The sequence below is a fragment of the Aspergillus pseudonomiae genome (genome assembly GCF_009193645.1).
Source record: "Aspergillus pseudonomiae strain CBS 119388 unplaced genomic scaffold BDV37scaffold_49, whole genome shotgun sequence".
In the NCBI taxonomy this organism is placed as follows: Eukaryota; Fungi; Ascomycota; class Eurotiomycetes; order Eurotiales; family Aspergillaceae; genus Aspergillus; species Aspergillus pseudonomiae.
The window spans coordinates 71,092-98,388 of NW_022476041.1; the positions used below are offsets into that span (position 1 = coordinate 71,092).

Sequence of the window (27,297 nt, forward strand, 5' to 3'; positions counted from 1 at the left end):
GCTGCACCTTCCCAAATTACTCTTAGAACCACGCCAACTGACGCGAAAACTGAATTTCTTTGCTCAATTACTCAAAGCGGAGGGGCTCTGCTGACAACTAAGCACATGCGCCGCACAGGCTACTTTTGTCTTGCATGATTCGCTTCTATTAGTCCTTTTCATCTGTGGGCCGCTATCTATATTCCCTGCCAACACCAGGGAAAATTAAAAAAGGAAAAAGGAAAGGAGAAAAATAGGAACTGCTACCCCCGTCGCCAGACACGGCCAATTGGTCCGTCTCCACACCTTTCTATTCTTGCAGAAGGACAGCTTTCCCCGCGCATTGGAGGGATCGACGATTTAAGAGGGGTAGAAAGCAGGATTTCCATTGGGAATACAGGTTTAAAAATAAAAAAAAGAAAACCGCCGAAAGGGGCAGAAAGCTCTAAAAGGAACGTGACGAAAATCGGGTCCATAAGCAGGGAGCCAAGTCATCGATCAACAACCTGATAGACGACGGTAGCGTTACCGATTGTTGTCCCGTGGAGCCACCGTTACACAGGGCCACTGTTCGTCTCAATTGCTGTCAGGGACCTGAGTTCCTTTCCCTCCCCCACCTCCTTCCTTCCTCGCGAGTGCTCTCAGGAAGGGCTCTCCGCATTGCATTAAAGGCTGGCCAAGATGCAGATATCAAAATCATAACATATTCCGCTAAGGACGTGGCTTTTGCATCACTCAGCCTGACACGTTCCCTAATTCGGTTCGTATTGCATTACAATCATCGGCCGCCATCTCTGAACCAACACGACCGCTTTCTTACTGCTGTACTGCTCATTCGTCCTTTGCAAAGTCCAGGTGACTCAGGCATTGGCACGGTTCACGACAGGTTGACAGTCTCACGATCTGCAGCTGAGTAGTGTGTTTCTTGTAGGTACCCGCGATGGCCTACGCCGCTACCTCAGCGGCTTCGACCGTCAATGGCGATACCCGCTCTAGCTTAAAACTCACTACTTCATCCTCCAACCCCCCAAAGCTACATCATGTCATCACATCTATTCCTCCTGCCCCCAATCCTTCGTCAGCACCATCTTACACCTCTTCTCTGACTACGACTCCCAATTCTTTACGTCCCGCCTATTTTCCTTCAAATGCTTCAACCCCTTCAGGCACACCTTTACAGATTGCTACCGACGGTTTCCGAGGACGTATACCTCCCTTCCCTGCTATCCCTCCTACTACGTTCGAGCTCGGGGAGTCCATCATGGCCGTCCCAGGGAACGCTCCCGCTTCTGGATCGGGGGACGCAGTCAACTCGAATTCCAAAGGCCCGGGCTTGATGCGCAGAATTTCCCGTGGTGCCGCAAACAAGCTTACACGACGACGCCAATCTGCTTCCCACAATGAAAAGCGCGACCGCAGCTCTGGCCCCGTGACTATGCGGAGGCGCAGTGACAGCAAGACCGGATCTCAGAACGGCCGCGACAATGCACTCGAATCTAGTAACGAGGAAGACAGCAATGATGCTCTTGATTCCCTCGGAGTTTGGTGCGGATCAGAGTCATCCAGCTTACCAAATGACAGTTTTATGGCAGCCTCCCGCCACACCGGCACAATCGCGCCGAAAATTGATTCCATGATTCAACGTGGGACTGTCTTGACGAAAGTTACAAAGAAGCGGAGAAAGCAAGTTCGTTTCGTCCTAGACCTAGATGCGGGCAAGGTCTACTGGGATGTCTCGAATCCGACTAAGCGCTTCTACATTGACGATATCAAGGAAATCCGAGTTGGCGTGGACGCACGGAATTACCGCGAGGAGCACCAGGTTCCACAAGACACCGAAAATCGCTGGTTCACAATCATTATTGCCGATGACGAGCGGTCAAAAGGTCGGGCTGTCAAAATGCTGCACCTGATTGCCCCTAACGATTATATACTCGAGCTTTGGACGACGACTCTAGAACATATCTCCCGATATAGGATAGGCCTTATGGCTGGCCTGGCTGGTTCCGGTCAGAGTGAGGCAGTCCTGAAGGCGCATTGGCAGCGCGAGATGTCGAGATTGTTCCCCCACGGACCCAGGTCGGCTGAGCAGGGGAGTCTAGATTTTGTGGCCGTGGAGGGCATTTGTCGCAGTTTACATATCAATTGCTCCAAGAACATGCTTCGCGCGCAATTCTCCAAAGCTGATTCTGATGTCAACGGCAAGTTGAACTTTTCACAGTTCCAGAATTTTGTCGCTCGCTTGAAAGAGCGGAAAGACGTCAAGGAGATCTTCAAGGATAGTGCCAGGGACGCCAAAGCTGGCCTAAGCGTCGATGAATTCTTGACCTTCCTCCGAAACGTACAAAATGAGGACGTTGACTCGGACCGAAGTTATTGGGTCTCGGTTTTTGACAAATGTGTACGCAGGTCTAAATCGCGGGTCCCAAGTATCCCAGAGTTTGAGGAGGAGCAAGTCCCTCGAATGGATTTTGATACATTTTCCTCTTTCCTTGCGTCCCCATGGAACGGTTTATATGCCTCTCGTGCTCCCCAGTCGCGATTCGACCGTCCCTTGAACGAATACTTCATCTCGAGTTCCCACAATACTTATCTTTTAGGCCGCCAGGTTGCCGGGGCGTCCAGCACAGAGGCATACATAAGCGCTTTGCAAAAAGGATGCCGTTGTGTAGAGATCGACTGTTGGGATGGGGCCGATGGCCGACCGATTGTGTCCCATGGACGAACTATGACCACGAGTGTTCTGTTTGCTGACTGTATTACCGTCATTAATCGCTATGCATTCATCACTACTGATTTTCCTCTCATCCTGTCTCTCGAGGTACATTGTAACCCGGAGCAGCAACTGGCAATGGTCAAAATCATGAAGGATACCTTCAAAGATCAGCTTATCCTGGAGCCACTGTTAACAAACAGTTTTGTCCTTCCGTCACCCGAAGAGCTGAAGGGACGCATTCTTGTTAAGGTAAAGACCTGTGACGAGCCCCAAGAGGGCGTACGGCAGGAGTCCATGGGCACATTCGCCGTTCACGGCCGTAAACGCAGCGCAAGTTCTCCATTCATACGTCCGACGGCATCTGAAAGCTCAGCAATAACTAGTTTGCCCCCTTTGTCAAGCCCTCCAACGCTTGGACTGGAAACCGTTGGCTCATTTTTGACCCAAGATAGACGCTCGTTTACAACCACCAGCATCAGCAGTGCTACGGAGGAGAGTGATGGCGCATTGGCGACCATCAGGAAAGAAAAGAAAAGACGTCAGAAGAGCAAAATCACCAAACCTTTGTCGGATCTAGGTGTCTACACTCGAGGGTACAAGTGGCACAGCTTCTCATCCGCTGAAAGTCAACGGTATAACCATGTCTACTCCTTCGCCGAACGATCATTCGAGGGTATATGTCGTGATGCCGAAAACAGGGCTCTCTTTGAGAAGCACAACCAAAAATATTTGACTCGAGTCTATCCCTCCGGCTTCCGCCTGAGATCTTCGAACTTCGACCCCCTCAAATTTTGGCGACGCGGCGTTCAGATGGCGGCCTTGAACTGGCAGACATACGACATTGGCATGCAGATGAACCAGGCCATGTTTGCTGCTGGGAGCGATCGAACCGGTTACGTGCTAAAACCCGAGTCTCTTCGCGCCTTGTGCCCGTCTGACGAAGAGAAAACGAAGACTACAGAGTGGAAGCTTGTTCGATTTTCGGTGGATGTTATATCTGCCCAACAGCTTCCTCGCCCTCGCAGCATTGGACCCGATGATAACATCAATCCTTACGTGGAGATTGAAATGTTTAGCGCAGATGATCGTGGCCAGAGCTTTGTTTATGGCGAGGGTGGTATGAACGCATCCGCCCGCAATGGCATGTCGGGCATCGGATTTCCACACCGTCGGCGCACGAAGATCGAGCAGAGCAATGGGTATAGCCCAATCTTCAACGATCGCTTTAGGTTGTCGCTGGAGACTAAATATCCAGATTTGGTATTCGTTCGCTGGACTATCTGGAGCTCACAGGATGGGCGCAGTGCAGGAAGCAATAGTAGTGTCCAGCTTGCCACATTCACTGCGAAGCTTAGCAGCCTGTCCCAAGGATACCGCTACTTGCCCCTGTATGATGGCGGCGGAGACCAATATCTGTTCTCAACCTTATTCTGCAAGATCACAAAAGAAGACCCGATGTCTGTTCAGCGGCTTGATGCAGAAGAATTGAGAGCTGAGCGGATGGGTATTCTTCGACAGATCGGGCAGACCGTCTTCAAGCGCACATCATCTACGGAGCGTGAAAAGGGTAATGACGTGGTAGCGAGCGCAGAGGACAAGGATAGTTCTCCAGATCTGACACCGACTATTTCTGCAGCGTCCACTTCATCGTTGCCTTGTTGAAGCCTTGCAACAAGCGTTGTCAACTGTGGCGTGCTACCAGGATGCCAATCTCACTTTTCCATTTCCACCTTTTCCATGCGACTCTTCATCTCTGGTTTCGTTGGTCTCAAAACATGTGCAAATAAACGGAGCGGCGTTCTTTAAACTTTCATTGCATCTATTGTGTCCTTTTCCGGACTTTTCCTTTGGCTATTACTTTCGGGGACTTTGGCGCAGTACGGTTGCTGAGGTCACTGGAGGGCCTAAAGGAGAAACCGTCATCTGCTTGTTTGTCTCTACTCTGTGTTATTAAAGGGCGATGCATGGTTGCATTGCGAGTGAGGTACGGGCGCTCCTTGATATTTTCTTCCTTTGTCTTTTTCTTCAGTTCCATTTGCGATTGGATTACTTCTGTTCTATCTAGCGATACCCTCTACTTGTGCTCTACTCTGTTGTGTGTTGCATGGCTGTGCACTTATTCTACTTCTCATGATGTTTTTTTTTTCTTTTTTTCTTTTTGTTTGCAGCGAATCTTGCCCATCATAGTTCTTCATTTATTTGTCTTCAGGGTTCGGGGTTAGGGCGGCATTTCACGCGTTATCATCATCGGATAGGATGGCAGCATTCAAGGAGTCAGCAGGGAATGGTTGCATCATTGGTCACAATTGGCGGCGGAATAACATGTACAAGAGCGTGGATTGAAGTCAACGCTTTCGATCGAGCGGTGTACTTGCTCGCTCAATCCTTTTCCATTGCTCTGAGGGTTCTAGATGAATCTCCGACATGAGGCGATGTCATGTCTATCTTTACGTTTCATATTCTTGTTTTAATATTAAACGTGCGCTGGGACGCTCATTCGATTCCAGGCCATTGTGCAAGTATGGCGATCTTTAGTCTTTTCTCTTTCCCTTGTAAGGTAGGCCTTCTTATTGTCCGTCCATAGGGATAGATACTAGTATTTATCATCTTGTGAGGCATTTAAGGGCTAGTTGGGCGACGTGCGCTGCGGTAAGTGATAAGTTTTTGACTGATTTTATGCCGTCACCGCCCTCGGAAAGGCAACGTGACGACTTTCGGCCTCCGCCTTCCGTGCCATCAACCATACGCTGTATACAGCACACAGTAAATAAAGACAATTGGCAATTCCTTTCGCAATTGTACTACACCATGGATCCATTCTCGGCAGAAGGTGGTAAGTGTTTCGGGATTATACTTCCTAAAGTTGAGTGTAGTACCTTCCAACTCATACTCCTCTCTCCACAGAACTCATCAACATTCACAATGCCTTCCATCAAGGCCAGTACCAGGAGGTGATCGACTTCGATACATCGGCCCTATCCTCTGAAAACCACCTTCCTGCTCGCGTCCTACAGCTCCGCGCCAAAATTGCCCTGGGACAGACTGACCAGGTTCTCTCCGATGTTGACGGCGAAGAAGACACCCCCGACCTTGCGGCAGCGAAGGCATTGGCGCAGCAAACATCCGGCGACAGCGAGTCCGCCCTGAAGCTCACACAGGACCTGGCGGAGAACTATCCTGATAATGCTACCGTGCAGGTTCTGGGTGGAACAGTGCTGCAGGCGCAGGGGTTGAGCGAGGAGGCTCTGGCTTTGTTGACGAAGCACCAAGGCAATCTGGAAGCGTATGTCTGAAGTCGCTTTGGTCTCCGGTTGGAGGGAAATGCTGATCCGTGGCTTACCGTGATATGTACAGTGTTGCATTGATCGTTCAGATCCACCTTCAGCAGAATCGCTCCGATCTCGCCCTGAAGGAGGTGCAGACTGCCAAGCGGTGGGCTCAGGATTCCCTGCTTGTTAATTTGGCCGAGTCGTGGGTTGGTTTGAGGGTTGTATGTGCTCCAATTATGTTGTTGGTGTCGATTTTTTTTTAATGAGATAACTGACGGATGGTTTTGTTTATTCCTAGGGCGGCGAAAAGTACCAATCTGCTTTCTACGTTTATGAAGAACTCGCCGCTGCCCCTAGTACATCTGCCCCGCTCTCGATCGTCGGTCAGGCCGTGGCTGAAATCCACCTCGGCCGGTTGCCAGAAGCTGAAGCTGCGTTGACGACAGCTCTGGAGAAGTACCCCGAGGACGCGGAGCTCATTGCCAACAGCATTGTGCTGAACGTTTTGGCCGGAAAGCCGACCGAGGAGCTCGAGGCGTACGTATCACATTCCTCTTCGAGTTTTTGTTCCCATGTCTTGGAACTTGCTAACGGGTATATCTTTGGGCACAGGCGTCTACAGAACGTGCAGTCATCGCATGCTCTGTTGGCTGATATTCAAGAGAAGAGTGCATTCTTCGATACCGCTGCCGCGAAGTATGCGCCGAGAGTGTCGTCTTAGGTCCCTTTTGCATATCCTCCTTTTTTCTCTTTTATATTCGATTCTCACTCTTCTTCCTCGTTCGATCCGGTGTTTTGTTACTTTGATGATTTATACGACGGCGTAGCTATTCTATTGTGCCAGGTATTATCGGCGCTTGCCTTTATTCCCATTGCTATCGTCCCAGTTGTGGAAATCTGATTTCATGATAGACATTAATACTCAACGTGTTTGGTGTAGTGAAAGCGCTCCGAGTGTTCCCCTTCCGCCTTTGACCTGCAGGTTCAAGAGGCTAGATACTCAAGTGTACATAGATACCAGGATGATGGCTGCTCAGCTAACGCGCTAGAGACGAGACCGCAACCACTCCTTCAATCCCTTCCCCTGCTGTGTCTCCTTTCCAATAAAACCAGCGCTGTAAACCGGGGCCACATGAGTCTCCCCATGCCCTACAAGATACGTCGTGTTCGGTACAACCGACTAAACCGCCGTTAGCATCAAGATCCCCTGTTCTTCACAAACCTAGGAAATTCCACCCCCACCCCTAAAAAGGAAGGGGGGGAAACATACATACCTGAAACCTCTTCACAAACGCATCAATTGGATCAAACAAGATCTCATCCTTGCCAGCCAAAATCAACACCTCCTTCACCTTTGCATCCCTCCACCATTCAATCGGTGCCCGACTAGGCTCACTCCACGCATCGCCCTCCTTCCCCTCCGCACCCAAATACAAGCGTGACCACCGATCCAAAATCTCCGGCCCAATCATATCCTTATACTGGTTCTCCCGCATGGAGGCGCCCTCACCGGCGAAACTCACCCACGGCGCGAAGGCAAACAACCCCGCCAAGGGCGCTACGTCGCACACAGGCTCGATCTCGGGATGTGGGTGGGACAGATGCAGGAGGACGGCTAGGGCTAGATTTCCGCCTGCAGAGTCGCCGCCCACGATCACGTTGGCCGGGTCGCGGTTCGTCTCGGTGAGGATGTAGCGGAGGGCCTCGACGGCCTGCCGGAGTTGGGTCGGGTAGACGGCGTGCGGGGTGAGGCTGTAGGTGACCAGGAAGAAGGCTATGTCGTGGCCTTCTGCGCTGAGGGTGTCGATTACATGGCTGTAGAAGGCCATATGGCCGGCTGCGCCGGGCACGGCGAACCCGCCGCCTGTTTTGGGGGGGGTGCGTTAGCAGTGTACTACTTCCTTCAACAGCATGTACCCGATATGTTTCTGTGTAGCATAGCATAGCATAGCATAGTCTATAGTGGATGCAATATGCTTAGACATGCTATGTACTATTGCGGCACAATACAAAAGGTACGGACGATAGTAGACGTATTAACTATACCATGGTAATAGATGACCACATTTTTGGCATTCTTGTTTCCGATCCAGTGGCCCTGTGCACCGTGTTTGAGAGGGACGGTCTCGGGCTGGAGGCCCTTTTTCTGCAAGGATGTCTCGTAGACGGACCTTGTGGAACCGTTCATGTATCTTTTTATATCGCTAGTTAGTCACGATCGCGGGTATGCTTCTTTGCCAAATTAGGGATTCTGTACTGGAACTGTTCTGCGCTTAGTCTATCGCACAGTTTTCTCAACGCTGCGTTGCCGACGTGGAGCCCGTATGTTGATGCGCCGCTTGGGCCTCGGAAGATGCCCGTTATGGCGCTGTAGAGCGCTGTGCCCAAAACGGTCAGCTGAGCATGGACGAGGTCTACTCTCCCCCACAAGGAGAGTGAGGTGGATGTCATTATGGTAGTAGGGTATCGAGCTTGATATGTAAGGTGTGTTGATGGAGACGGGCAAAAGGAAATTAATACAATGGTTGTGGTGAAGGAAGAAATTGGAGAGGTGAGTGAATTGCCGGAGCTGAAAGATTAAACTATAATGGCCTGAAGAGACTAGTAATTCCCCGCGGCTGAAGTAGATCATGGATGGGTTGGATGTTAGGTTAGCTTTGCTTCTTTTTACCTCGGTTGCTACGGGCCGAGTATAGATAGGTTAATTTCTTTGGTTCGGTTCATGGCAAGATAGCGGATCCAAGGGAAAGTATTATAAGTCGTATTGCTGTAGCTATTTTTACATCCATTCGTTGCTGTTAAGTAAATAGTTTAGTTGCCGTTCACCATGTCTTCCTTGCCGGTCAAATCACAGAAAGCCTTGAAGGTCGTGAACACATTTTCCTCATCAGATCCAGAACCAGTGTTCTCAATGATACACTCCGCATCGGCACCGACAAAGAAAACATAGCCCTCCTTGACTTCCTCTGTCTTATGGCCGACGGTGATCTTGCCGGTGCCTCGGGTACAGATCAGGATGCTGGGTCCTCCCAGCCCATCGAAAGTAGCCTTGGCCCCAGTTCGCTTGAGATCGGTCTTCACCACACTGAACTCCTCAATTGGGGGGTCGTAGAGCAAGGACGACGATGCGCTTGAATATGCGGAGGCATTCAGAATCGCATACGGGTATTCCTTGGGTTCTAGCTTCTGTTCTTCAATTGGAGCATAGGAGTATGTCAGCATTTCGGTCAAGGTATCTACATCCTTGAACTTGGGCGTGAAGCCAGCCCGCACGACGTTGTCGGAAGACGCCATGCACTCGATGATGTCGCCAGACACGTAGGCATGAATGTCGTCGGCCTTCAAGAACATGGCCTCTCCCGGTGCAAGCTTGACGAAATTGAGGAAGAAGAACACAAACAGGCCGATATCGTTCGGGAACTGTCCATTGAGACGGGTGATAATAGCAGCCAGCTCCGCTGGGTTGCTGGGGTTTGTCTCTGGGGTGCTAGCAGATGTGCCGAATGTTTCGGGGGAGTTTTGGGCCGCAGCAGTAAGCTCCTTCGTAGCGGCCTCGATGTTCTCGGACGATGAGTTCATCAGCGCCGTGAACACGGTCCGTAAAGCATCCTTATTTTTCTGTATAACAGTGGGATCCTCCGAACCCTCGGACCCCTTGACTGCACCCAGAAAGTGGTCGACTGCATCTGTTCCAATCAACTGACGGAGGGGTGCCACGGCGTTGAGAAAATGGGAAATCTCCGCTAAGGGACGGAAACCACAGAGTCCTTCGAAGGGGGTAATTGCGATGGTCATCTCGGGCTTGTGATTGTCATCTGCAAAGACTACGTTAGAAAATGTAGAGTGCAATGGAATATCCCTATGCGTGGGCTTTATTATATACCTGGATAGTTGCGAGGATCTCTAGCATGGAGCTTCTCTGCGAGCTTCTTGTTCGGGTGCGCTTGGATACTGAGGGCTTTGTGGACCGAAAGTACCTTGAAGAGGAATGGCAGTTTCCCACCATATTTCTCGCTAACCTCCTTGGATAACAAAGCTTGGTTGTCCTGGACCATATCGAGGAGGGTTCGCTGAGTCTCGACGTCTTTCGAAGGGAGGGAAGGATGCGTGCCCATCCATAGCTATTACTAGGAAATAAGCGATTGCCTGAGATCGGTAAGTAGTCTCGAACTGACCTCTGCATAGGGTTTCTCGGATTCTATGGAGAAGTCTGGCGCAGCTGTTGTAGCTGCATAGCGGGCAGCTGCCGACTCTTGGCCAATCTTGCCTAAGACAATACTCAGCAACTTATAGAGTCAAGATGTTGTGGAGTTGTATGTACCCCAATCATAACTGTTGACACCTGTCAGAGTGTATACCGTGATTAGTATTTATTAGAAGAAGGTTATCGACAAGGGAAATGACCAGAGATCATACCACATTGGAGTCGAAGCAAAGGCACCTGCATTTTGTAGAGCGTGACGTAACAAGAAGGATTGGAGTGAATGTAGGTCGAAAAGTAAACACAAGAGGAGTTTAGGCAAGAGCGCCCCCAAGGGTCTGATGATTCACTGAAAGGTGTTGGAAAGAGAAAGAGAATACAAATTGAGTCAGTGAGTCTTTTCTCTCTGTTGTAAAAGTTTCCTCTACCTCTCCACGTCCCGGTCTGACAAGAAGCCAACCCACTTTCCACTTCCAGGGCAGCCCCTCCATCAATACTAATTAAACCCGATTAGGATGACCGGAAGCGTTCCCGTGACTAAAATGGGTGCCACCAATGGCGGCGTGCATTGGCCAGCCAAGCGCTTACCGCTTAACCGCGATGGGAACTCCGCCAGCTATAGCCGCCAGGTCGGGGAACCATTATCGTCTCCGCGCCAGCTCGAGCCAGGCGAGCACCCTACTGAAGAGACTCCAAGCTCGCCTCTGAGCTCCTTTAGTCGCCCGCACGACCTCCGGCAGGGTGCGGCTCGTGGCACGCGAAGTGCACGTCGCAAAGAGATTGTCTCCGCTTTTTCCTGGGAGGCCTTGAGTATCGAGAAAGCTAGAACCGGGGAGCTTGCGATCTCGTCCGGAAACAGTAAAGGTCCGCAACAGCGCCCAATTGTTGCTGCACGTCCCAGTACACCTCCGTCCAACATGTCACGGAATCGTCCTAGGGGCCCTCCGCTGCCTAGAGACAATGGTCTGGCGGCCAATGAGGAAACTGATATGTGGAATAAGATCCTACAGGATTTACGAAAGGCAAAGGAGAAGAATGATAAACAGAAGTCATTAGCCGAGCAGATCTCTGCCTTGAATGAGAAGATTGGCAAAGATGGTGGGAGTGAGTACCTTCCTCTGTTATCCCTCTTTATTTCCTTTTCCTTTTCCTTTTTTGCTCTACATTGGCTGTCTGAAGAAATGGAGTATACCTGGGTCTCCGCTATCATGACCCGGCCCCTTGGCGTTGAGATGATGTCATGCTATCAAGAATCATGGCAGCATGAACTCTCTCAGTCCATCCAGCTATGCCCTATGGGCTTGCTAGATCATATTCAGTAGCTAGCACATGCTAATCGTCATCCGCAGAGCCAAGTCTACATGAGCATAACCAGCTGGACAGTCTATACCGGCAAATGCTTAAACTTTGCGAAGATGAGAGGGCCATTCTTCAAGATGAGCCGAGTGATGTGATCAAGAACTTGGGCCTTCTGACTGCACTTCGTCAGGCATCTGAAGCAGAGGCGCCACTTAACCGTGCGGCTGCTCTTGGGAAATCTCGTAAGAAGAGAAATGACGTGGATGGTTCAGCTACGGACTCACCGGGGCCTTCGGGTGCCTCCCTGCCGGACAAAGCTGGTCGTATTAAGGGAGGCATCCAACGTGGCTCCAGTGTATCCAGCAATCAGGCTCGTGACAGCCGTGATAGCCGAGATGTCCACGTCAAAGTGGAGGAAGGGACGGAAGGCACCAAGGGTACACTCGCAGAGCGCAATGGGCATTTGGTGGTTGGGGCCGAAGTAGTCTTCAAGCATAACAAGAACAAGCAAGGGGTCGAAGGTGAGGGGATCCAGTGCATCATCAAAGGGATATCTGGAGATGGACATAAGAAGCGGTATGGCATGACGACCCCGGGCGTCCTTACCTCTCAACTGACCGATCATCCTTTCAAGGTATGATGTACAGGATCCTGAGCCGAATGAAAATGGCGAACAGGGAGCGGTTTACAAAACTACCGCTGCGTCTTTGATCCCAATACCACAAGTTGGCTCGACATTACCAAGTTTTTCGGTAGGAAAACAAGTTCTGGCTCGATACCCGGATACTACGACGTTCTACCGGGCGGAAGTGATGGGCTCCAGAAAGGACACTTACCGCCTCAAATTTGAAGGCGAGGAAGATGACAAGGAGATGGAAGTGGACCGTAGGTTTGTCCTTGATATTCCTGGAAAGTAAAGGAAGCAAAGAGATACCAAAGGCTACACAAACAAGAAGAGAGAGAGAAAAAAAAAAAAAAAAAAAAAAGGGAAAAGGAAAAAGAGCGAACACGACAACAAATACTGCATATTGGAATCCCAAGTATTCGGTGATTATGATGATACCCTTTGAACTAAATTGATACAAATTTAAGGAAGGAGTCTTGGATGGAATCGAAGCGTCCTCGCAATTGATGGTTGATTGGGCCAGCTTAGGATAGTACTACTAGTGCCTAGAAATCAATGGTCTTGACTGACTTGACTAGTTTCGCTAAGCTCAGGCATTCTATGCATCAGTATGGCCAGCGTAAAGCTTGATCCCTCTTAAGGTCGGCGAAGCCAAGTAGATCATAATTCAGATACTCTTGCGAAATAAGTCCGATGCGGGTATCATGTTCCAATAGGACGCCGATCTTAAGGCGGGATGCCTTAATTTCAATGGAAATTCTTCAGGATATGGCAATCTGTTAGGTAATAAGTGTATACGGCGTAGAAACGAATAGAGCATTCGACCGAATAAAGCCCGGTCTATCTTCTAACCGCGATAAGATGGGATTTCCACGATCAAATGCGATCGTCAATTGAGCTGTTAGCGAGGGGTGGGATGGAAAATATCTGAAGTCATTGAAACCGGGGAAGAAATAGAATCAAAATAACAGTTGGAAATTTTTGGGTCAAAGAAAACTTTCGGGATACAGAAACTTTTGAGGCAAGGAAAAATGGGGGTTTCTAACATCATATCATTGGATGTGAGCGTCTGGATTCTGGAAGGGCACCTGACTAATGTAAACCGTCAGGCCTGACTAATGGAAAACCTGAGTCAGCCATGCCAAACCCTCCCCCGCCCCAATGCGCCGCCAAGTGCTGTGTCATTCCCGCGGATCCGAGGGAGATATATGCATGGCAATGTGATCATACTCGGTACAATTGACTGACCTTCTGGAGCATGCGCCTGTTCTCACATTGGATTAACCCTTGACCGCGTTCTGTTATCTATTGAATTCATACCCATCATATGTATATGGTCGCTTAAGCACTGTTCTTCTCACCCTGATTCCGCAATCGCATTACTCGTTTCTGCCATGTCGAACCTACCATCTCACGCCTCGCCGGCATTCACGGCGCAGGACTCTTCCTCTCATCAAGTGGTCGATGATATACCTCTGGACTCTACCTCCGTGGCTACACCATCATTGAACAGCAGAATAGGCGAGCTCCGTGGTGATGCCTCAAATCAACCTGACGCCACAGAGCACACCCGAGGCGATGTCACCCCCGCAGTGCCTGCCTCTCTTCTCTCCCCTTCCTTCACCCCCCCAGCAACACCAGGTGGTACGCTAAACCACGCGCAATTACTTCAGCAGACTTCACAACCCACGCACACCAAACCCCCTAAGCTCCTCTCCTGCCTTCCAAATGTCGAATGTATTGTTCGCGCACGGATCCCAACCACCAATGGGGCCGAGATGTTCCTTCACCTCTACCACAATGACTTAGACAACAAAGAGCATCTAGCAATTGTGTTCGGAAACAGTATTCGATCCCGAAGTCTGGACGCAGTCCGTCCGGGGGAAACAGAAATGGACCGAATGATCCGTGGGGCATACATCGGTACCCTCCGTCCCGGCCGAGTTAGCAGCTGGCATGATAGTACCGCAAATACCGAGGGCGCTTCTAGTGGACAAGGGCGGAGTACCCCAAGTCACCCTAGTTCGTCACAGACACCCGAGTTAGCGCAGAATAACACAAATCAAGCGCCGCTGGTTAGGATCCATTCGGAATGTTACACCGGCGAAACGGCATGGTCCGCGCGCTGTGATTGTGGTGAACAGCTCGACGAGGCGGCTCGATTGATGTCTCTCCCGATGGAAACTTTGAATGAGGCGGCATCCCAGCAAGAATTATCGGTGCCTTCGAATGCATCTGGCGGCGTGATCATTTACCTCCGCCAAGAAGGCCGCGGGATTGGCCTCGGAGAAAAGCTCAAAGCGTATAATCTTCAAGACCTTGGATCGGATACCGTCGAAGCCAATCTACTCCTTCGACATCCTGCAGATGCCAGAAGCTACGGTCTTGCCACAGCGATGTTGGCGGATCTCGGTCTCGGTGTTGATTCCAACCCACATGGAATCCGCCTACTGACAAACAACCCGGACAAGATCCGGGCGGTTGAGGGACCGAATCGGGAAGTAGTTGTGAAGGAAAGAGTACCGATGGTGCCCTTGGCCTGGCGAACCGGCGGAAAGATGGGAATTACGAGTTCTGAAGTCGAAGGTTACTTGCGGACAAAGGTCGGTTTTCCCCCCACTGATCCCGATGCGAGTACTAACATGGCGAACAACACGATAGATTTCGAAGATGGGTCACATGCTCCAATAAAGGATCCAGTTCACCAATCTTCTTTGCTTTCATGCCTTGCACGATTTTCCCCATGAGTTTTACGTGGAGGTACTGTTCCTTCGATGCTTTTGCTGCTTTGCTGTATAAAAGGCTCTATTCGGATTGCTTGTCGTATCTGCGGTGCTGTATATCTCTCATCTTTTCCTATTCTCTATACGATCATTATACCTAGTGTTACGTCGGACTACGTCTTGGGCATTATGAGATATTACTAGATTGGGCATTGTCTGTGATGCGTTACCGGGGTTTGGGAGTGACCGTTCGAGCTTTTGGCTTGCCATATACAAAGTTAATACATTTTTGGTATCGTAAACTTAAAAAGAGACCAAGCAGGCAAATTGTCATGTGAAGGTTCCGGGGTACAACTTGTATGACTCCTACAGTCGGGTTAGGCTGTGGTTTTGATTTTAATTTTCCCATCGGACGGTCGATCGGGAACGCCACTGCCGGCACTCTTCAACGGGCGAGATCAAATCAATTACGACAATTAATTTGTCTCGATAATCCTGGCGGCATTCTTGAGGTAACATCGACAAGGGTTCGAACGATAAAGTTCAGCGGGACTCCACTTGTTCCAGACTCGTTCGTAGTCATGCCCCGAAACGTTGTCGGCTGAAAAAGTATCGTTCTTCTTCTTCTTCTCACACCACGCCATTTCTTTTCCTTTACGACGTCGATGCTGATCCTTTCTGAGCTTTTGATGATCCCAGGTACTATCCTGGATACTCCTGTCTGAATCCTTCCGGCCGTCTTGAATGGCCCTGACGTTCCGATAACCACGTGAGAAGGAGGTCATGGCCAATCGCCTGCCTCCTCTGAATGATGTGGCCCCTTCCCCGGCCCTCAACTCTACTTCCTCGGGAACCCGGGAGACTCCAGTCGCGACCGACCCCGTCAACTTGGACTCGGAATATGTGAAACTGGAAGATTCACCGACGCCATCCGCATTGACGTCCGCGGATGCAGATGCAGAAACACCGGCGCCAGACACTGGCGGGCCTGCGGGGCGGAAACGCAAGTTGAATAGTAGTTCCGCACGAGGTGTAGCCAATCTCACTCCCGAGCAGTTGGCGAAGAAACGAGCCAACGACCGGCAGGCTCAACGGGCAATTCGTGAGAGGACTAAAGCTCATATAGATTCGCTGGAACACCGCGTCCGCGAGCTCTCTTCCCAGAAGCCATTTTTGGATCTCCAGGCGGCGCTGAAGCAGAATGAAGCCATTCAAGCCGAGAACCGCGACATCAAACAGGCATTGAAGGCGATCATGGACGTCATTCAGCCTCTAGTCGGGAAGCACGAAGCGTCTAGTGCTAGTAAGTCTGACCACTGGTGCCGTAAAACTACCCACCCATGTTCTCAGGGATCATTAGAGCTAAATAGGCGCTCCCAGATCCTCCCGCCGCTGCAGCCGCTTCCTCGGGCACGCATTCGGCCCCCCCTTTGTCTACAGCACTACCATTTGCAAAAACCAGTTGCTTCGGTGACACCAGGCCCACCAATGTCGACCATTCTTACTCCGAAGCTTCCGCGAGAATCGAAACGCCGTCATCCACACACTCGGCGCCTTTGTTAGGCACCATCCGGCGCGAAAGCGCCACAAATGGGGCATCGGCTTCGTTTCGCATTGCGTTTGACTATCAGCGGCATAACCTGACGCATGGGTTGGATTTTGGGAACGATGAAAGGATGGCCTTTAACTTTCTACTGGATGCATCACAACAAGTTCCGAAAGTGGAGGGCTTCCGTCGCTCGCCGGGAAACTTCCGAGCGGCCCCAATGAACGCTCCTCCGGCCTACCCATCGCCGATCCACGGATCCATGGCGGAGCATTCTCTGCCCGCCTACATGACGCCAATCCGAAACATTACACCAACCTGCACGCTGGATGCCATCCTGTTGGACTTTCTCCACCATCGGCAGCGCGAAGCAGCCTCGGGGGTCCCCCAGCAAAAGCTAGTGGGGCCTCCTTATCCCAGTGTCTCCTCCCTGCTCAACCCAGAAAAAGGCGCTTACTCACATCCGTTGTCGAAGGTGTTCACTGATATCCTGCGCACATTTCCAGATATTTCCTCCCTTCCGGAGCAAGTAGCTGTCTTATATGTCATGTTCCTTCTCATGCGATGGCAGATCTACCCAACGCCTGAAAATTATGATCGGCTACCAGAATGGTCGACTCCGCGCCCATCGCAACTTTTAACGCCACACCCCGCCTGGATTGATTACTTGCCGTGGCCACGGATGCGCGATCGCGTCGTGATGGCACACCAGGACTACCCTTTTGACAATTGGTTTATACCATATACGCATACACTGTCAGTCAACTGGCCATATGAGGAAACAGATTGTCTTTTGTCGACGGGAGATAACGATGAGTTGATCATCAATCCCGTCTTTGAAAGGCATCTACGCAACCTCAACAATTGGAGTCTCGGCCCTGCATTTGCGGAAGCGTATCCGTCCTTGGCTGACACAGCCAGAATTAAGAACCAGCCCTAACCGTATCTTCAGTACGGGCCAATCTTCCCCGAGCAGCCACCGTATAGACAGATAGTCCGGTGGAATTTCGTTATATATATGTTTGAGCAATTCCGGTCACAAGGCTCAGGCGGGGTATCCATTTTTGAGATTATCCTCTATACATTCTCTAGGCGTCTCCTTGTCTTTCGTCCTTCGTTTCGGTGTTGGGTTTCCTTTTTTTTTTTTTGGTGATTCTTGTCCCTAACTCTTTCCTCTACCATGTTTGGCATGCCACTCGGATACTTACCACACAACTGCCTGAAAAACGGTAGAAGTTTTCCGAATTATGCTGGCTGTACAGTGTATGGAGGAATGGTAAACATACTGACCTTTGGGATATAGCATCGTAACAATAGAACTTCTGAACACGATAGCCTCATCCGCTTCATGTTCTGAAAGATCGGGTTTAGGATCCTCCTGAGTTGTCGGGAAACACCCGACGTAGATCTAGAATTAGTGCCATATACTAGAGACTGCAGCAGCAGCAGCAGTTAGACCTCGAAGGTATAGATAGTCAAATCCAAATGGAACTGTGTTTTATTTGATCCCGCCTTGTCTCGCCTCCATTGTGCCTCGTAGTAATGGAAGCCAGGGAGCCATTTCCCATATTTACGTGGCGCTCAAAAATTAATCTAATGTCTGAATGATAAATGAATCCATCTCTTCCATGGGCCAATCCCAACTTCACTCCTTCCGACTCTTCTCATTCCAGAAAGCCATTCCCGCCTTCTGACGCAAAACGCCGTACATTGAGCTGCTATCCAGACACTCGCCAGCATACTCCCTCGCAGCCACCATGTTCTCATGCGCGACCTTCAGACCGGGAAGCTCAACATTATGCTCCTTCGCCATGGCAAATGCATGGTTCGCATCCTTAATAGCAAGGGACACACCGAACCCAGGCCGAGATTCCAACGGCGGCGCATAGGCACCGGTCGTCAATCTGTAACTCGTCAGCGATGTACTAAATATAAAGCAGAGATTCTAAACTACGCCACCTTTTCGAATATCCACCAGCCACGGCGCCAAAAGCTTCCCCGATGAGCTCTTCCATCGGACCAGTGCCGAGTCCCGTACGCTCGGCGAAAACCTGGGCTTCTCCGACAGCTTCCATCATATTAACGGTAACGATATTACTGATAATCATCAGTATTGCTCCCTTAGCGCGTAAAAGCGAAGAAAAAAAAAATGGAGTAGAAGGTATCTCATACCCAGCAATTTTCAAAAGCGAAGACTTAGTCGCATCCTCACCACAATCAATAACCTTGCGACCCATAACATCCTGAATCAACGGTTTCACCACCTCCGAGGCCTTCTTCGGCCCCGCAAGGGCAAAGACGAGCTTCCCATCCACCGCGATCGGATTGCCGCCGAACACAGGTGCCGCCAGGAAAGACGCTTGCTGTTCTCTCAGTTTGGAGACCGTTAGACCCACCGTTTCGGGGTGGACGGTCGAGCAGTCTACGAAGATCTTGTCGCGGAGAGAATGTCCGGATCCAATGGCGGATGTGATTAGTTGTTGGAGGACTGTGTCGTTGGAGACCTTTTTTCATGTTAGTTCTATGGAATGCGATTGTTTTAGCTGTACGCACCATGGTGAAGATGATCCCGCATTGACCGACGAGTTTGGCGAAGCTGGTCTCTGGGGTCGCACCTAGGGTTTTGAGAGGGTCACCGCGTGCCATGGTCCGGTTCGAGTAGATTAGATTCATGGCGTTTTTGGTCGCCAGGTGTCTTTGAAGATTGGAGGCCATGGCTAGGCCCATGGAGCCTAGGCCATACTGTTTGTATAGGTTAGTAACGTTGCTGTTTAGTGGTTCTTGGGCTGATCATACCCAGCCGATGCGAGTCATGTTTGATGGTACAATTGGCTCTAGAGTTAAGGATGGTTGTGAGAGATACGAGAGGTTATGAGCTACGAGAAGGGAGTAGATGCTGTTGTTGTTCTTAACGATAATCGATAACCGGGCGGTCCCGATACCGGGCGGACAACTGCGACAGGGTTGTTTCTAGTCATTTACCATGAGAATGGTTTGACTGACCGGCCATGATTATAGACGTCCATCGTATACTATGTTAAGCGGTTATACATGGAATTCTCACCTCCATCAATCATCATTGTGAGGATTCTGGCATGGCTAATGCTGGATGTTGAGAGCCGAGGTGGCCCTTAGTCCACAACCAAGAAGAAACATTTTGCTTATTTGGTCCTGCGGGAACAATTCGTTATACTCAGTTTACAATCGTGGCTGATAAAGTGGTTTAGTAGTAGTACGATGTCCTGTGGAGGTGAGCTCGTCGGAGTTAACAGTCCCCAGGCATCGGGCGTTCAGGCACCCAGGCATTCCACTCACGGGCAACAGTGACGACGACTGACTTGACTGCACCGCCAGTCCGTAACGTTGCTCGTTCTCCTTCCCCTCATATTCTCTATCAACTCCCCCAGATTTTCCCCCCACCCCTGACCACATCCTCATGATTGCGTTTGTTTGTCACTTTGGAATTGTTTAAGCATTTATCTTTGTAATTCGCATCCAACACCATGGCGGAGATGCCCATTGGTAAGCTTGATCCTCCGCTCCTGACAGCTCCTGCCTGGTGCTCCCGTCCTGTCAACTAACCCATGCCTTCAGTGCTCGACGGAGGAACCGGTTTCCTCAAGGTCGGATATGCTGCGCAGGTATGTTCTCTACTGGCACGATCTATATAATATTCGAAGGGCGATTTATTTACTTGGTTGCTGTTCGTTAGAACTTCCCCGAGCATCAGTTCCCCTCAATAGTGGGGCGGCCCATACTGCGAACTGAGGAACAGGCTGGCGACATTGTTGTCAAGGATATTATGTGCGGAGATGAAGCTGCCGCTGCCAGATCAATGCTTCAGATCAGCTATCCTGTACGTCCCCTCCTTGCGGCTCGTTGTCGCTCTCTGCTTGTGCGCCTCCAAGTTGCTGAATCGTGCCCAATGGATAGATGGAAAATGGAATAGTGAAAAACTGGGATGACATGCAACATCTATGGAACTATACCTTTTATGAGAAGTTGGGCATTGATCCCACCGGTCGCAAAATCCTTCTTACCGAACCCCCCATGAATCCCTTAAAGAACCGCGAGAAGATGGCTGAGGTTATGCTGGAAGGCTACAACTTCGGTGGTGTATATGTCGCTATTCAAGCTGTGCTTGCACTATACGCCCAGGGTATGTACTAGGACTCCCTTTGACTTGGGAGCGTAAGAACCTCATATGGTCTACTAGGTCTCAGCAGCGGTGTGGTTGTCGACTCCGGTGATGGTGTCACGCACATTATCCCGGTATACGAATCTACAGTTCTGAATCACCATATCCGTCGATTGGATGTCGCGGGCCGTGATGTCACCCGCAACATGATCGCCCTCCTCCTTCGCCGCGGTTATGCCCTGAACCGTACGGCCGACTTCGAGACGGTGCGCCAGATTAAGGAGAAGCTTTGCTACGTTTCTTATGATTTGGAGTTGGACAAACAGCTCTCGGAGGATACAACTGTTCTTGTCGAGTCCTACACTCTCCCCGACGGTCGGGTCATCCGTGTAGGAAGTGAGCGTTTCGAGGCTCCCGAGTGTCTCTTCCAGCCGCACCTGGTGGACGTGGATCAGCCCGGTATCGCCGAAATGCTCTTCAACACCATCCAGGGCGCCGATGTGGATGTTCGCTCCAGCTTGTACAAGGCTATCGTGCTCAGTGGAGGAAGCAGCATGTACCCTGGTCTGCCATCACGACTGGAGAAGGAGCTGAAGCAGCTGTGGCTCACACGTGTATTGCACGGAGACCCGGAGAGGCTGAATGTATGTTTAATAATATCCGTCACGGAGATATACGCTAACTCTGGTCTAGAAATTCAAGGTGCGGATTGAGGACCCGCCAAGACGGAGACACATGGTCTTCCTGGGCGGTGCTGTCCTTGCTAACCTGGTAAGAGCTTGAGCCCTATCCACACTTATATACACAGCTTGAAACTCTGGTCATCTAACTATCTCTCAGATCGCCGACAAGGAGGATATGTGGGTCAGCAAACAAGAATGGCAAGAACAGGGTGCTCGTGCCCTGGAGAAGCTTGGACCCAGATAAACGTAAAACCGTTGTTCACCTCTTTCCCCCCCCCCATTTTCCTAATCTATTTAAACACCTTCCTTACTGCCCATGTACAGCATCCTCTTATCTCTGGGAGATCGCCCTTGATGTTCATGTCATATAGGGATCTAAGGACAGCGTGCACTGCGCCCTACATTTCCTGTTCTTGTACCTAGTATAGAGAAACCAAGCCAACTTGATCGACCCTGCGGAGCCTTTGCACAGATTCCCCCGCAACCCATCGTCGAATGTAGAGAAGTAGTATGAATATTGCATAGTTTGCACCCCCCGGCAAGGGAGAGAAGTGTCAAGTAGAGAAGTTTTCAAGACTCCCCTACTCCTATACCCCGAACACAGCACTGTATCCCATAACCAACAAGAAAGGAACCAAAAGTACAAGACCAAGAATGGAAGTAAAAATGTACATTGACCAAACCAAAAAAAAATAGGGTAAACCACGAACACTCTAAATCAACACCGCCATGTAACAAAAAGACAGTGACCAAGTCTATAATATAACTCAAGCAATGAATGGTAATAAACATATAAAAAGAAAAGTAAGAAAGGAAGGTAAAGGTAAGATATAAACAGACCCGGGGCTTTTCAGGTAAAAAAAAAAAAAAATATCCGAAATGATAAGCAACGACTAACATAACCGGATCATGGATCCGGTTAATTAACGAGATAGATATCAAGTGAATTCTAGTCGTCGCTGTCGGATTCGACTTGTTCGTTTTCGATGGACTTTTTCCTCTCCTCGTTCATTTCGCGGTAGGTACTCCAGCTCAGCAGGAAGAAGGCTGCGATGATGAGGATGCCGCCGATGATGGAGGATTTGGAGAGGGGTTGGCCGGTTCGGAGCCAGTCGACGATGGCGACGAGGAAGATGGTGAGGAGAGAGGCGACGGAGGAGAGGACCGGGGAGGTGAGGGAGATGAGGACTAGGAAGGATCCCGAGAAGGCTGTTTAGATGGAGTGAACGCATGGTCAGTTTTGATTTTTTTGATTTTTTTGTAATGGATGGGTTTCTTGGTATGCCCCTTTGGGGGTTGGGGTTGGGGTTGGTTTTTGGTTTTTACTTGGGGGTTTACTGGGGTGGTGGGCTTCATTATAATATGGGGACTTACTGGCATTGGCACAGACGGAGATGAGGAGCATCCAGGCGGTTTCTCCGGTGGGCCAACGGAAGGTTTCCCAGCCTAGGATGTGGAGGACCGGCAGGGGGATCCAGAGCACGAAGAGAGTAAAGCATCCGATCAGACTGCCGAAGGTGTTTGCGAAGATCATGCTGCGTCCGGCACTGGTGCCTTCCGGCGGGCAGGCGTACTTCTTATATAGTACCTCGTACAGACCGTAGAGTATACTACCGATACCGATGATAAGATTGCCCAAGAGCCTATTGTTTACTTGACCTTCTCCTTTACCCGGGGTGCCATCCGCATGCTTGTCTTCGTCTCTATCTCCATATGCCACCACGAGAACACCCACAATGGCCACAATTACGGCAAATACCTTATCGAAGCGAAGTTTGTCTTTGAGGAGCGGGATGGAGAACGCATAAGCAAAGAAGGCGGAGCAATTGTAGATGGCGGTCAAGTCGCTCGCGGTCGTCATATTGACAGCCAGATACCACGATCCGCCAGCAACTGTGAGGGCCATTGTCACGAAGGCTGTAGTCTTGAGCATGTACGGGATCGGGGAACGGCGGGAGGCTACGTGCATATCTTGAGACTCGACCATCTGTGCGGTCGTTCGGAGGAGGAAGACATGACGTCGCCAGAATGCGCCCCAGGAGAGTTTCCTCTTCTGTATCCGTAGAATAAGGAGTTGGACTGGCCAGAGAAGGGACCACGAACCGTGTGTAAAGTAACTGAGAGTTAGTCACGCAGACGTCAGTCATTGAACAATGAGATGTGGAGATCTGAGCAGCAAAACCTACAGCATACAGAAGGGCTTATCCCAGCCCAGTTCACCCGCGATATATACGGCAGTCTCGGTCTGTATCACGAAACTTGCTAAACTCAGTAGGAGAAAACCGGATGCAATGATGTATTTTCGCCGAGTATCCTGCTCTGCGCTTTGTTCCGTACCGCTACTCCTAACCGTCGGCCTTCGGGTATGGTGGTGCAGCATAGGCCTGCCTTCCGAAGCAGCACCATTACCGAAGCTGGCATTTGAGAATCGCCGTTGCTCATCTTTAAGTAGCGGTTGTTGCGAGTGGCTGTCCGTAACGGACCGGTGGATGGGGGGTCGATTCGTGGTCATTTCCTCATCGGAATCGGGGGCGTCGAGAACCGGCTCGGTGTCCCTGACCTCCTCCTGTCCCAACAGGTGCGAACTATCTGAAGCCACCATGTCTCAATCTTCCGTAACACACAGAAAATAAGGAAAAGAGTAAAAACCTTCACTCAACCACTGGATCCCGTGCGCAGGAGATCCAACCGGAAAAGACAAAGGTAAGGGGGGAGGAGTTGTTCAATCAACTCAAAGGTTGGCGTTGCTTTATGTCGACGACGGATAGAGTAAGGAGGGGAATGCCGAGGCGGACGCAGTAGCCTCCATAGAATTTATACAAAAACGAGAGAATCGGAGGAAAACCAGAGCATAAGGATCGGAATCAGCATCTAGCACTTTCTCGAGAAAGAGTAGATTAGGAGATTTTGGTCGGGGGACCTGCAGCTCATAAATAACAAAACCACCAGGGGATCGTTGCTTGCTGCGGCCACGTTTGCGCCAAGTGTTCCGGTTAAGTTTCTATATGGTAATTCGAATGACGGGAGAGGACGGGGGGAAAAATGAAAGGTTCTTAATTTGGGGACTAATGGCGCAGGAGGCGGAATGACACATGTAAGGGGAGACGTTGAGATTGAAGGGAAATTCAAAAAGGACAGGACAAGTTGAAGGTCAACTCAAATGTAGTCCGTGAGCCTTTTGGCCGTCTGCAGCGAATGATTTGAGGATTCCAGAAACGGGGTTGCGCGCTAAGCCCCTTGGGGTCGTGGCGGGACAGTCACACGTGATTCCGGGTGGGACGCCTGATCACCTTCTATATTTGGCCAGGAGTTCTTGGCGGCGTTGACTAATCTGCGTCAATGGCCTGAATCGGTGAACTGGCCGAGCATACACAGTAAAACAATCATGCATGATTCATTCTGGTCTCCAAGGCCAAGCATCGATTACGTTTCCTATTAGTCAAGCCTTCCTCTTAGTGAACTAGTTAATGCGCAAACCGAAAATCCAATCGCTTATTCCCTGTCTCCTTCGTGCTTGCGATGTAGTCAATTCTCTGCTCCTCCGTCATCCCCGTCCACTTCCGATCTCGGTGACGGTTACGCAGTATATAGTAGACCTTGGTCAGGGCGTACACAGCGATGTTGGTGCACACCAGAGCGAGAAGCACTCGATTGCCCTGCACATAGCGAGGAGCGTCCCCTGGAATGGTTGCCTAATTAGCCAAGGAATTCGAACGCCATATCCCTGGTGAATGGCTTCGGACGCGTCACACTCACAATCTTGGTAGACATTCGACGCGATTATCCCGGATAGCTGCACGCACATGTTATACATAGCCGCTGATAATGCCCGGGACCGCACACTATTGGAGTTGCGAGAGTTCCATCCCGCTTGGAGTGCATGGGCTAGGAAGACATAGCTGTTAGTTTTGATCTGATAGAAACGGGATTGGTGGAACTATTGAACATACGACTAGGGAACGAAAGAATCAAAGTGAGGACTGTCCACGCAACCCATCTCTTGGTCTGACTGAAATCGACTACATTCATATAGATAAGCATTGGGAGGGTCCAGGCTTGGGCCACAGCTCCCATCCATGCAAGGGATCCGAGGACCTCAGCGGCGTAGGTGAGAATGATCCTCGTTACAATCCCTATGACCTGTTCATTGGTCAGCAAATCGCCAGGTAGCTCGGTATTGGCATAGGGTTTAGCCCACGTACACTGCATGGAATGGCGAGCAGGATGACATTGAACTCCCCGAACCCGAAATCAGTCATTAATAGCGTAAAGTATTGGGAAATCGTTGCTGTTCAAACAGTTTAGGTTAGTAGCGTTCCGCGCTGTATGACAAGGGCACAACTGCTAAAGAGAGCGGTGTACTAACTATATGGTACCAAGAATATAAGACCAATCATGTAAAGTGGCCACAGGTCGTAGTCTTTGAAACTCTGCCACACAAGTTTGGCTGTTAAGGGTTCGTTGCTTCCCATAGAGCCCTTACTTGGGTCCTCGCGGATAATTCGATTGACCAGAATTATTTCTTCCCTATCAGCCATATCCAGTTAGTGTCACCCTTGTACGGTCCAAACACGGGGCGCGTATTACCGCTCCGTAAACCAGCCCTTCTTGCCCCGTGCCCAGCTGGCCGTCTGCGTCACAGATGGTGGCAGGAAAAGAAAAGATAGAATGGCGAGAAATAAAGTGAAGGAGCCCTGCATGCCAGTCAATCTTCGTGAAAACACTTGGGAAAAGGAGAATTTTCAAAGTACTAACCTCGATTAAGAAAAGCCAACGCCAACCAGCCTGGCCAGCATAGCCACGGAGATGCAGTATGCCATACGCTAGAAGACCTGCTAGAACGTCCGCGACTGCCTGTGCAGAATACCAGAACCCTAGGCGAATAGAAAGCTCGTGATGCTTATAAAAGTAAGAGAGGTAGAGGATCATCTGCATCTGTAAGCGAGAATCTAAGAATATCTAACAACCAAAGTCACCTACAGTGGGTGTAAACCCTCCTGAAAATATACCAACCAAGGCCCGACAAACCAGGAAAGAAGTCCTATCGCGCAGCCAGAACTGACAGAGAGCCACCAATGACCACGAAGTCATTTGTATGGGAATCCATCTATCGACGCCAATATATTTGCCAATCAGCTGGGCAGGAATCTCGCTTAAGAGATAGAAGAGCTTGAATATGGTATTTCCAAGGTTATAGTCTGAATCATTTGAATCAATCCGTTAGTTTGGGTTCATCGTATCTGTGAGCTCGAGAATGCTAACCATTCCTAGATAATCCGAGATCAGAGAGGAAATTATCGGCGTTGGCTTGCTCTGTGTGGATGCATTTCTTTAGATGATGCCGATCTTATTTGTAACGGGTAAGGCACGTACGGATATTCGAGCGATCAAGCTCCAGTGCTGTCATCATCATGCATGCCAGTACCATGATTCGCATGTCGAGCTTTCTGACAGCTTTCTACATGAGGGTCAGACTACAGTTGTACTCTCCCACGTGAAACTAGACTTCAACTTACATTCTCTTCGCCCCAGGTCCATCTTGCTGATGGGTCAAAGCGGTGAACGTTCTCCCATTCTGGTCGGGGTCTATATTCAGAGATAAGTTCAGGATCGTCGAACACTGACGGCTGGGTTGCGATGGCATTTGGGTCATAGCTTTTCGACCGCTGGAACCAAAAGCGACGGTTGTCAGAGGTATCGCCAAGTGCTGAATGATCAGAGGAAGCAGTCGGCTTTATAGTCAAGGTGACTGGGTCCTTCTCAACGTCTGATGTTGTTGAGGAGCCAGATTCTGCTGAGGCGATGGCATCCTTTTGTAGTGAGCGAGCAATAACAACCGGCATTTTAGTCCTTTCAGCAAATGGCTTGAAGTCCCGGCGGCACTGATGTTGTCTTGCCCGATTTCGTACAGGGCCATGATGTTTCTTTTATAGCCTTTCATCTTTCAGTGTGAGTGATTATAATAACTTTAATCTAGCTCAAGGGGCATCACTTGTGGGCAAATGCCACCAACGCTTTCCGCCACCAGTCCCACAAGGTATCATGAGACTTCAAGACTCGATGATTAAACGTTGGAAAGCGATGCAGCTTCAACTACCCGGCCCTCCAGCAATTGTGG

The 27,297-nt window shown here is 50.2% G+C and overlaps 11 protein-coding genes across 11 annotated transcripts; 6 read left to right on the forward strand and 5 right to left on the reverse strand.

The window, feature by feature from the left end:
• Positions 1 to 687: 687 nt before the first annotated feature.
• Positions 688 to 4,508, forward strand: BDV37DRAFT_155526 (putative 1-phosphatidylinositol-4,5-bisphosphate phosphodiesterase Plc1). The gene has a single exon (XM_032079060.1). It carries the CDS (start codon positions 920 to 922, stop codon positions 4,355 to 4,357), a length of 3,438 nt encoding a protein of 1,145 aa, XP_031939901.1. The 5' UTR covers positions 688 to 919; the 3' UTR covers positions 4,358 to 4,508.
• Positions 4,509 to 5,441: 933 nt separating this feature from the next.
• On the forward strand, positions 5,442 to 6,947 carry BDV37DRAFT_155548 (putative Coatomer subunit epsilon). Its single transcript, XM_032079061.1, has 5 exons — positions 5,442 to 5,528; positions 5,600 to 5,978; positions 6,050 to 6,185; positions 6,263 to 6,501; positions 6,577 to 6,947. Exons 1-5 carry the CDS (start codon positions 5,504 to 5,506, stop codon positions 6,683 to 6,685), a joined length of 888 nt encoding a protein of 295 aa, XP_031939902.1. The 5' UTR covers positions 5,442 to 5,503; the 3' UTR covers positions 6,686 to 6,947.
• Positions 6,880 to 8,415, reverse strand: BDV37DRAFT_272744 (putative 6-hexanolactone hydrolase; the record flags this gene model as incomplete). Its single annotated transcript, XM_032084931.1, has 5 exons — positions 6,880 to 6,940; positions 7,018 to 7,079; positions 7,239 to 7,828; positions 8,011 to 8,156; positions 8,222 to 8,415. The coding sequence occupies 5 exons, from the start codon at positions 8,413 to 8,415 to the stop codon at positions 6,880 to 6,882; spliced, it is 1,053 nt and encodes a 350-aa protein (XP_031939903.1).
• A 360-nt stretch (positions 8,416 to 8,775) lies between these two features.
• pmi1 (mannose-6-phosphate isomerase pmi1) lies at positions 8,776 to 10,411 on the reverse strand (the record flags this gene model as incomplete). Its single annotated transcript, XM_032084932.1, has 5 exons — positions 8,776 to 9,779; positions 9,848 to 10,085; positions 10,140 to 10,231; positions 10,286 to 10,306; positions 10,381 to 10,411. The coding sequence occupies 5 exons, from the start codon at positions 10,409 to 10,411 to the stop codon at positions 8,776 to 8,778; spliced, it is 1,386 nt and encodes a 461-aa protein (XP_031939904.1).
• Positions 10,412 to 10,707: 296 nt separating this feature from the next.
• Positions 10,708 to 12,381, forward strand: BDV37DRAFT_284558 (SAGA-associated factor 29 family protein; the record flags this gene model as incomplete). The annotated part of the gene is made up of 3 exons (XM_032087523.1): positions 10,708 to 11,269; positions 11,515 to 12,040; positions 12,099 to 12,381. The coding sequence occupies 3 exons, from the start codon at positions 10,708 to 10,710 to the stop codon at positions 12,379 to 12,381; spliced, it is 1,371 nt and encodes a 456-aa protein (XP_031939905.1).
• An 875-nt stretch (positions 12,382 to 13,256) lies between these two features.
• BDV37DRAFT_155590 (GTP cyclohydrolase II) lies at positions 13,257 to 15,160 on the forward strand. Its single transcript, XM_032079062.1, has 2 exons — positions 13,257 to 14,692; positions 14,751 to 15,160. The coding sequence occupies exons 1-2, from the start codon at positions 13,484 to 13,486 to the stop codon at positions 14,778 to 14,780; spliced, it is 1,239 nt and encodes a 412-aa protein (XP_031939906.1). The 5' UTR covers positions 13,257 to 13,483; the 3' UTR covers positions 14,781 to 15,160.
• Positions 15,161 to 15,359: 199 nt separating this feature from the next.
• Positions 15,360 to 17,828, forward strand: BDV37DRAFT_155601 (bZIP transcription factor). The gene is made up of 3 exons (XM_032079063.1): positions 15,360 to 15,421; positions 15,512 to 16,115; positions 16,193 to 17,828. Exons 2-3 carry the CDS (start codon positions 15,596 to 15,598, stop codon positions 17,296 to 17,298), a joined length of 1,626 nt encoding a protein of 541 aa, XP_031939907.1. The 5' UTR covers positions 15,360 to 15,421; positions 15,512 to 15,595; the 3' UTR covers positions 17,299 to 17,828.
• A 1-nt stretch (position 17,829) lies between these two features.
• BDV37DRAFT_155619 (NAD(P)-dependent oxidoreductase) lies at positions 17,830 to 19,197 on the reverse strand. Its single transcript, XM_032079064.1, has 5 exons — positions 19,155 to 19,197; positions 18,912 to 19,100; positions 18,531 to 18,862; positions 18,318 to 18,455; positions 17,830 to 18,262 (listed from the first exon to the last, which is right to left on the reverse strand). Exons 1-5 carry the CDS (start codon positions 19,170 to 19,172, stop codon positions 18,004 to 18,006), a joined length of 936 nt encoding a protein of 311 aa, XP_031939908.1. The 5' UTR covers positions 19,173 to 19,197; the 3' UTR covers positions 17,830 to 18,003.
• Positions 19,198 to 19,778: 581 nt separating this feature from the next.
• Positions 19,779 to 21,586, forward strand: BDV37DRAFT_155630 (actin-related protein 2). Its single transcript, XM_032079065.1, has 7 exons — positions 19,779 to 19,880; positions 19,953 to 19,999; positions 20,071 to 20,214; positions 20,292 to 20,517; positions 20,575 to 21,140; positions 21,190 to 21,267; positions 21,337 to 21,586. Exons 1-7 carry the CDS (start codon positions 19,862 to 19,864, stop codon positions 21,421 to 21,423), a joined length of 1,167 nt encoding a protein of 388 aa, XP_031939909.1. The 5' UTR covers positions 19,779 to 19,861; the 3' UTR covers positions 21,424 to 21,586.
• Positions 21,587 to 23,781, reverse strand: BDV37DRAFT_295145 (DMT family transporter; the record flags this gene model as incomplete). The annotated part of the gene is made up of 3 exons (XM_032089796.1): positions 21,587 to 22,388; positions 22,554 to 23,296; positions 23,366 to 23,781. The coding sequence occupies 3 exons, from the start codon at positions 23,779 to 23,781 to the stop codon at positions 22,129 to 22,131; spliced, it is 1,419 nt and encodes a 472-aa protein (XP_031939910.1). The 3' UTR covers positions 21,587 to 22,128.
• Positions 23,782 to 24,643: 862 nt separating this feature from the next.
• Positions 24,644 to 27,022, reverse strand: BDV37DRAFT_272752 (putative MFS transporter; the record flags this gene model as incomplete). Its single annotated transcript, XM_032084933.1, has 10 exons — positions 24,644 to 24,858; positions 24,936 to 25,064; positions 25,130 to 25,349; positions 25,382 to 25,467; positions 25,546 to 25,706; positions 25,767 to 25,873; positions 25,935 to 26,128; positions 26,189 to 26,377; positions 26,553 to 26,637; positions 26,696 to 27,022. 10 exons carry the CDS (start codon positions 27,020 to 27,022, stop codon positions 24,644 to 24,646), a joined length of 1,713 nt encoding a protein of 570 aa, XP_031939911.1.
• Between the last annotated feature and the right edge of the window lie 275 nt (positions 27,023 to 27,297).

Excerpts from the sequence above, each read along its gene's own strand:
- BDV37DRAFT_155526 (XM_032079060.1), top strand. The coding sequence starts at position 920 with ATGGCCTACGCCGCTACCTCAGCGGCTTCGACCGTCAATGGCGATACC.
- BDV37DRAFT_155548 (XM_032079061.1), top strand. The coding sequence starts at position 5,504 with ATGGATCCATTCTCGGCAGAAGGTG. Across the intron at positions 5,529-5,599 it reads TCCATTCTCGGCAGAAGGTG|AACTCATCAACATTCACAAT; the intron begins GTAAGTGTTTCG and ends CTCTCTCCACAG. Across the intron at positions 6,502-6,576 it reads CCGACCGAGGAGCTCGAGGC|GCGTCTACAGAACGTGCAGT; the intron begins GTACGTATCACA and ends CTTTGGGCACAG.
- BDV37DRAFT_155590 (XM_032079062.1), top strand. The coding sequence starts at position 13,484 with ATGTCGAACCTACCATCTCACGCCTCGCCGGCATTCACGGCGCAGGAC. Across the intron at positions 14,693-14,750 it reads AAGGTTACTTGCGGACAAAG|ATTTCGAAGATGGGTCACAT; the intron begins GTCGGTTTTCCC and ends ACAACACGATAG.
- BDV37DRAFT_155601 (XM_032079063.1), top strand. The coding sequence starts at position 15,596 with ATGGCCAATCGCCTGCCTCCTCTGAATGATGTGGCCCCTTCCCCGGCC. Across the intron at positions 16,116-16,192 it reads GCACGAAGCGTCTAGTGCTA|ATCCTCCCGCCGCTGCAGCC; the intron begins GTAAGTCTGACC and ends AGGCGCTCCCAG.
- BDV37DRAFT_155619 (XM_032079064.1), bottom strand. Across the intron at positions 18,863-18,911 it reads GCGGGATCATCTTCACCATG|GTCTCCAACGACACAGTCCT; the intron begins GTGCGTACAGCT and ends ACATGAAAAAAG. Across the intron at positions 18,263-18,317 it reads GCTGGTGGATATTCGAAAAG|ATTGACGACCGGTGCCTATG; the intron begins GTGGCGTAGTTT and ends GACGAGTTACAG.
- BDV37DRAFT_155630 (XM_032079065.1), top strand. Across the intron at positions 21,141-21,189 it reads GAGACCCGGAGAGGCTGAAT|AAATTCAAGGTGCGGATTGA; the intron begins GTATGTTTAATA and ends ACTCTGGTCTAG. Across the intron at positions 21,268-21,336 it reads GTGCTGTCCTTGCTAACCTG|ATCGCCGACAAGGAGGATAT; the intron begins GTAAGAGCTTGA and ends ACTATCTCTCAG.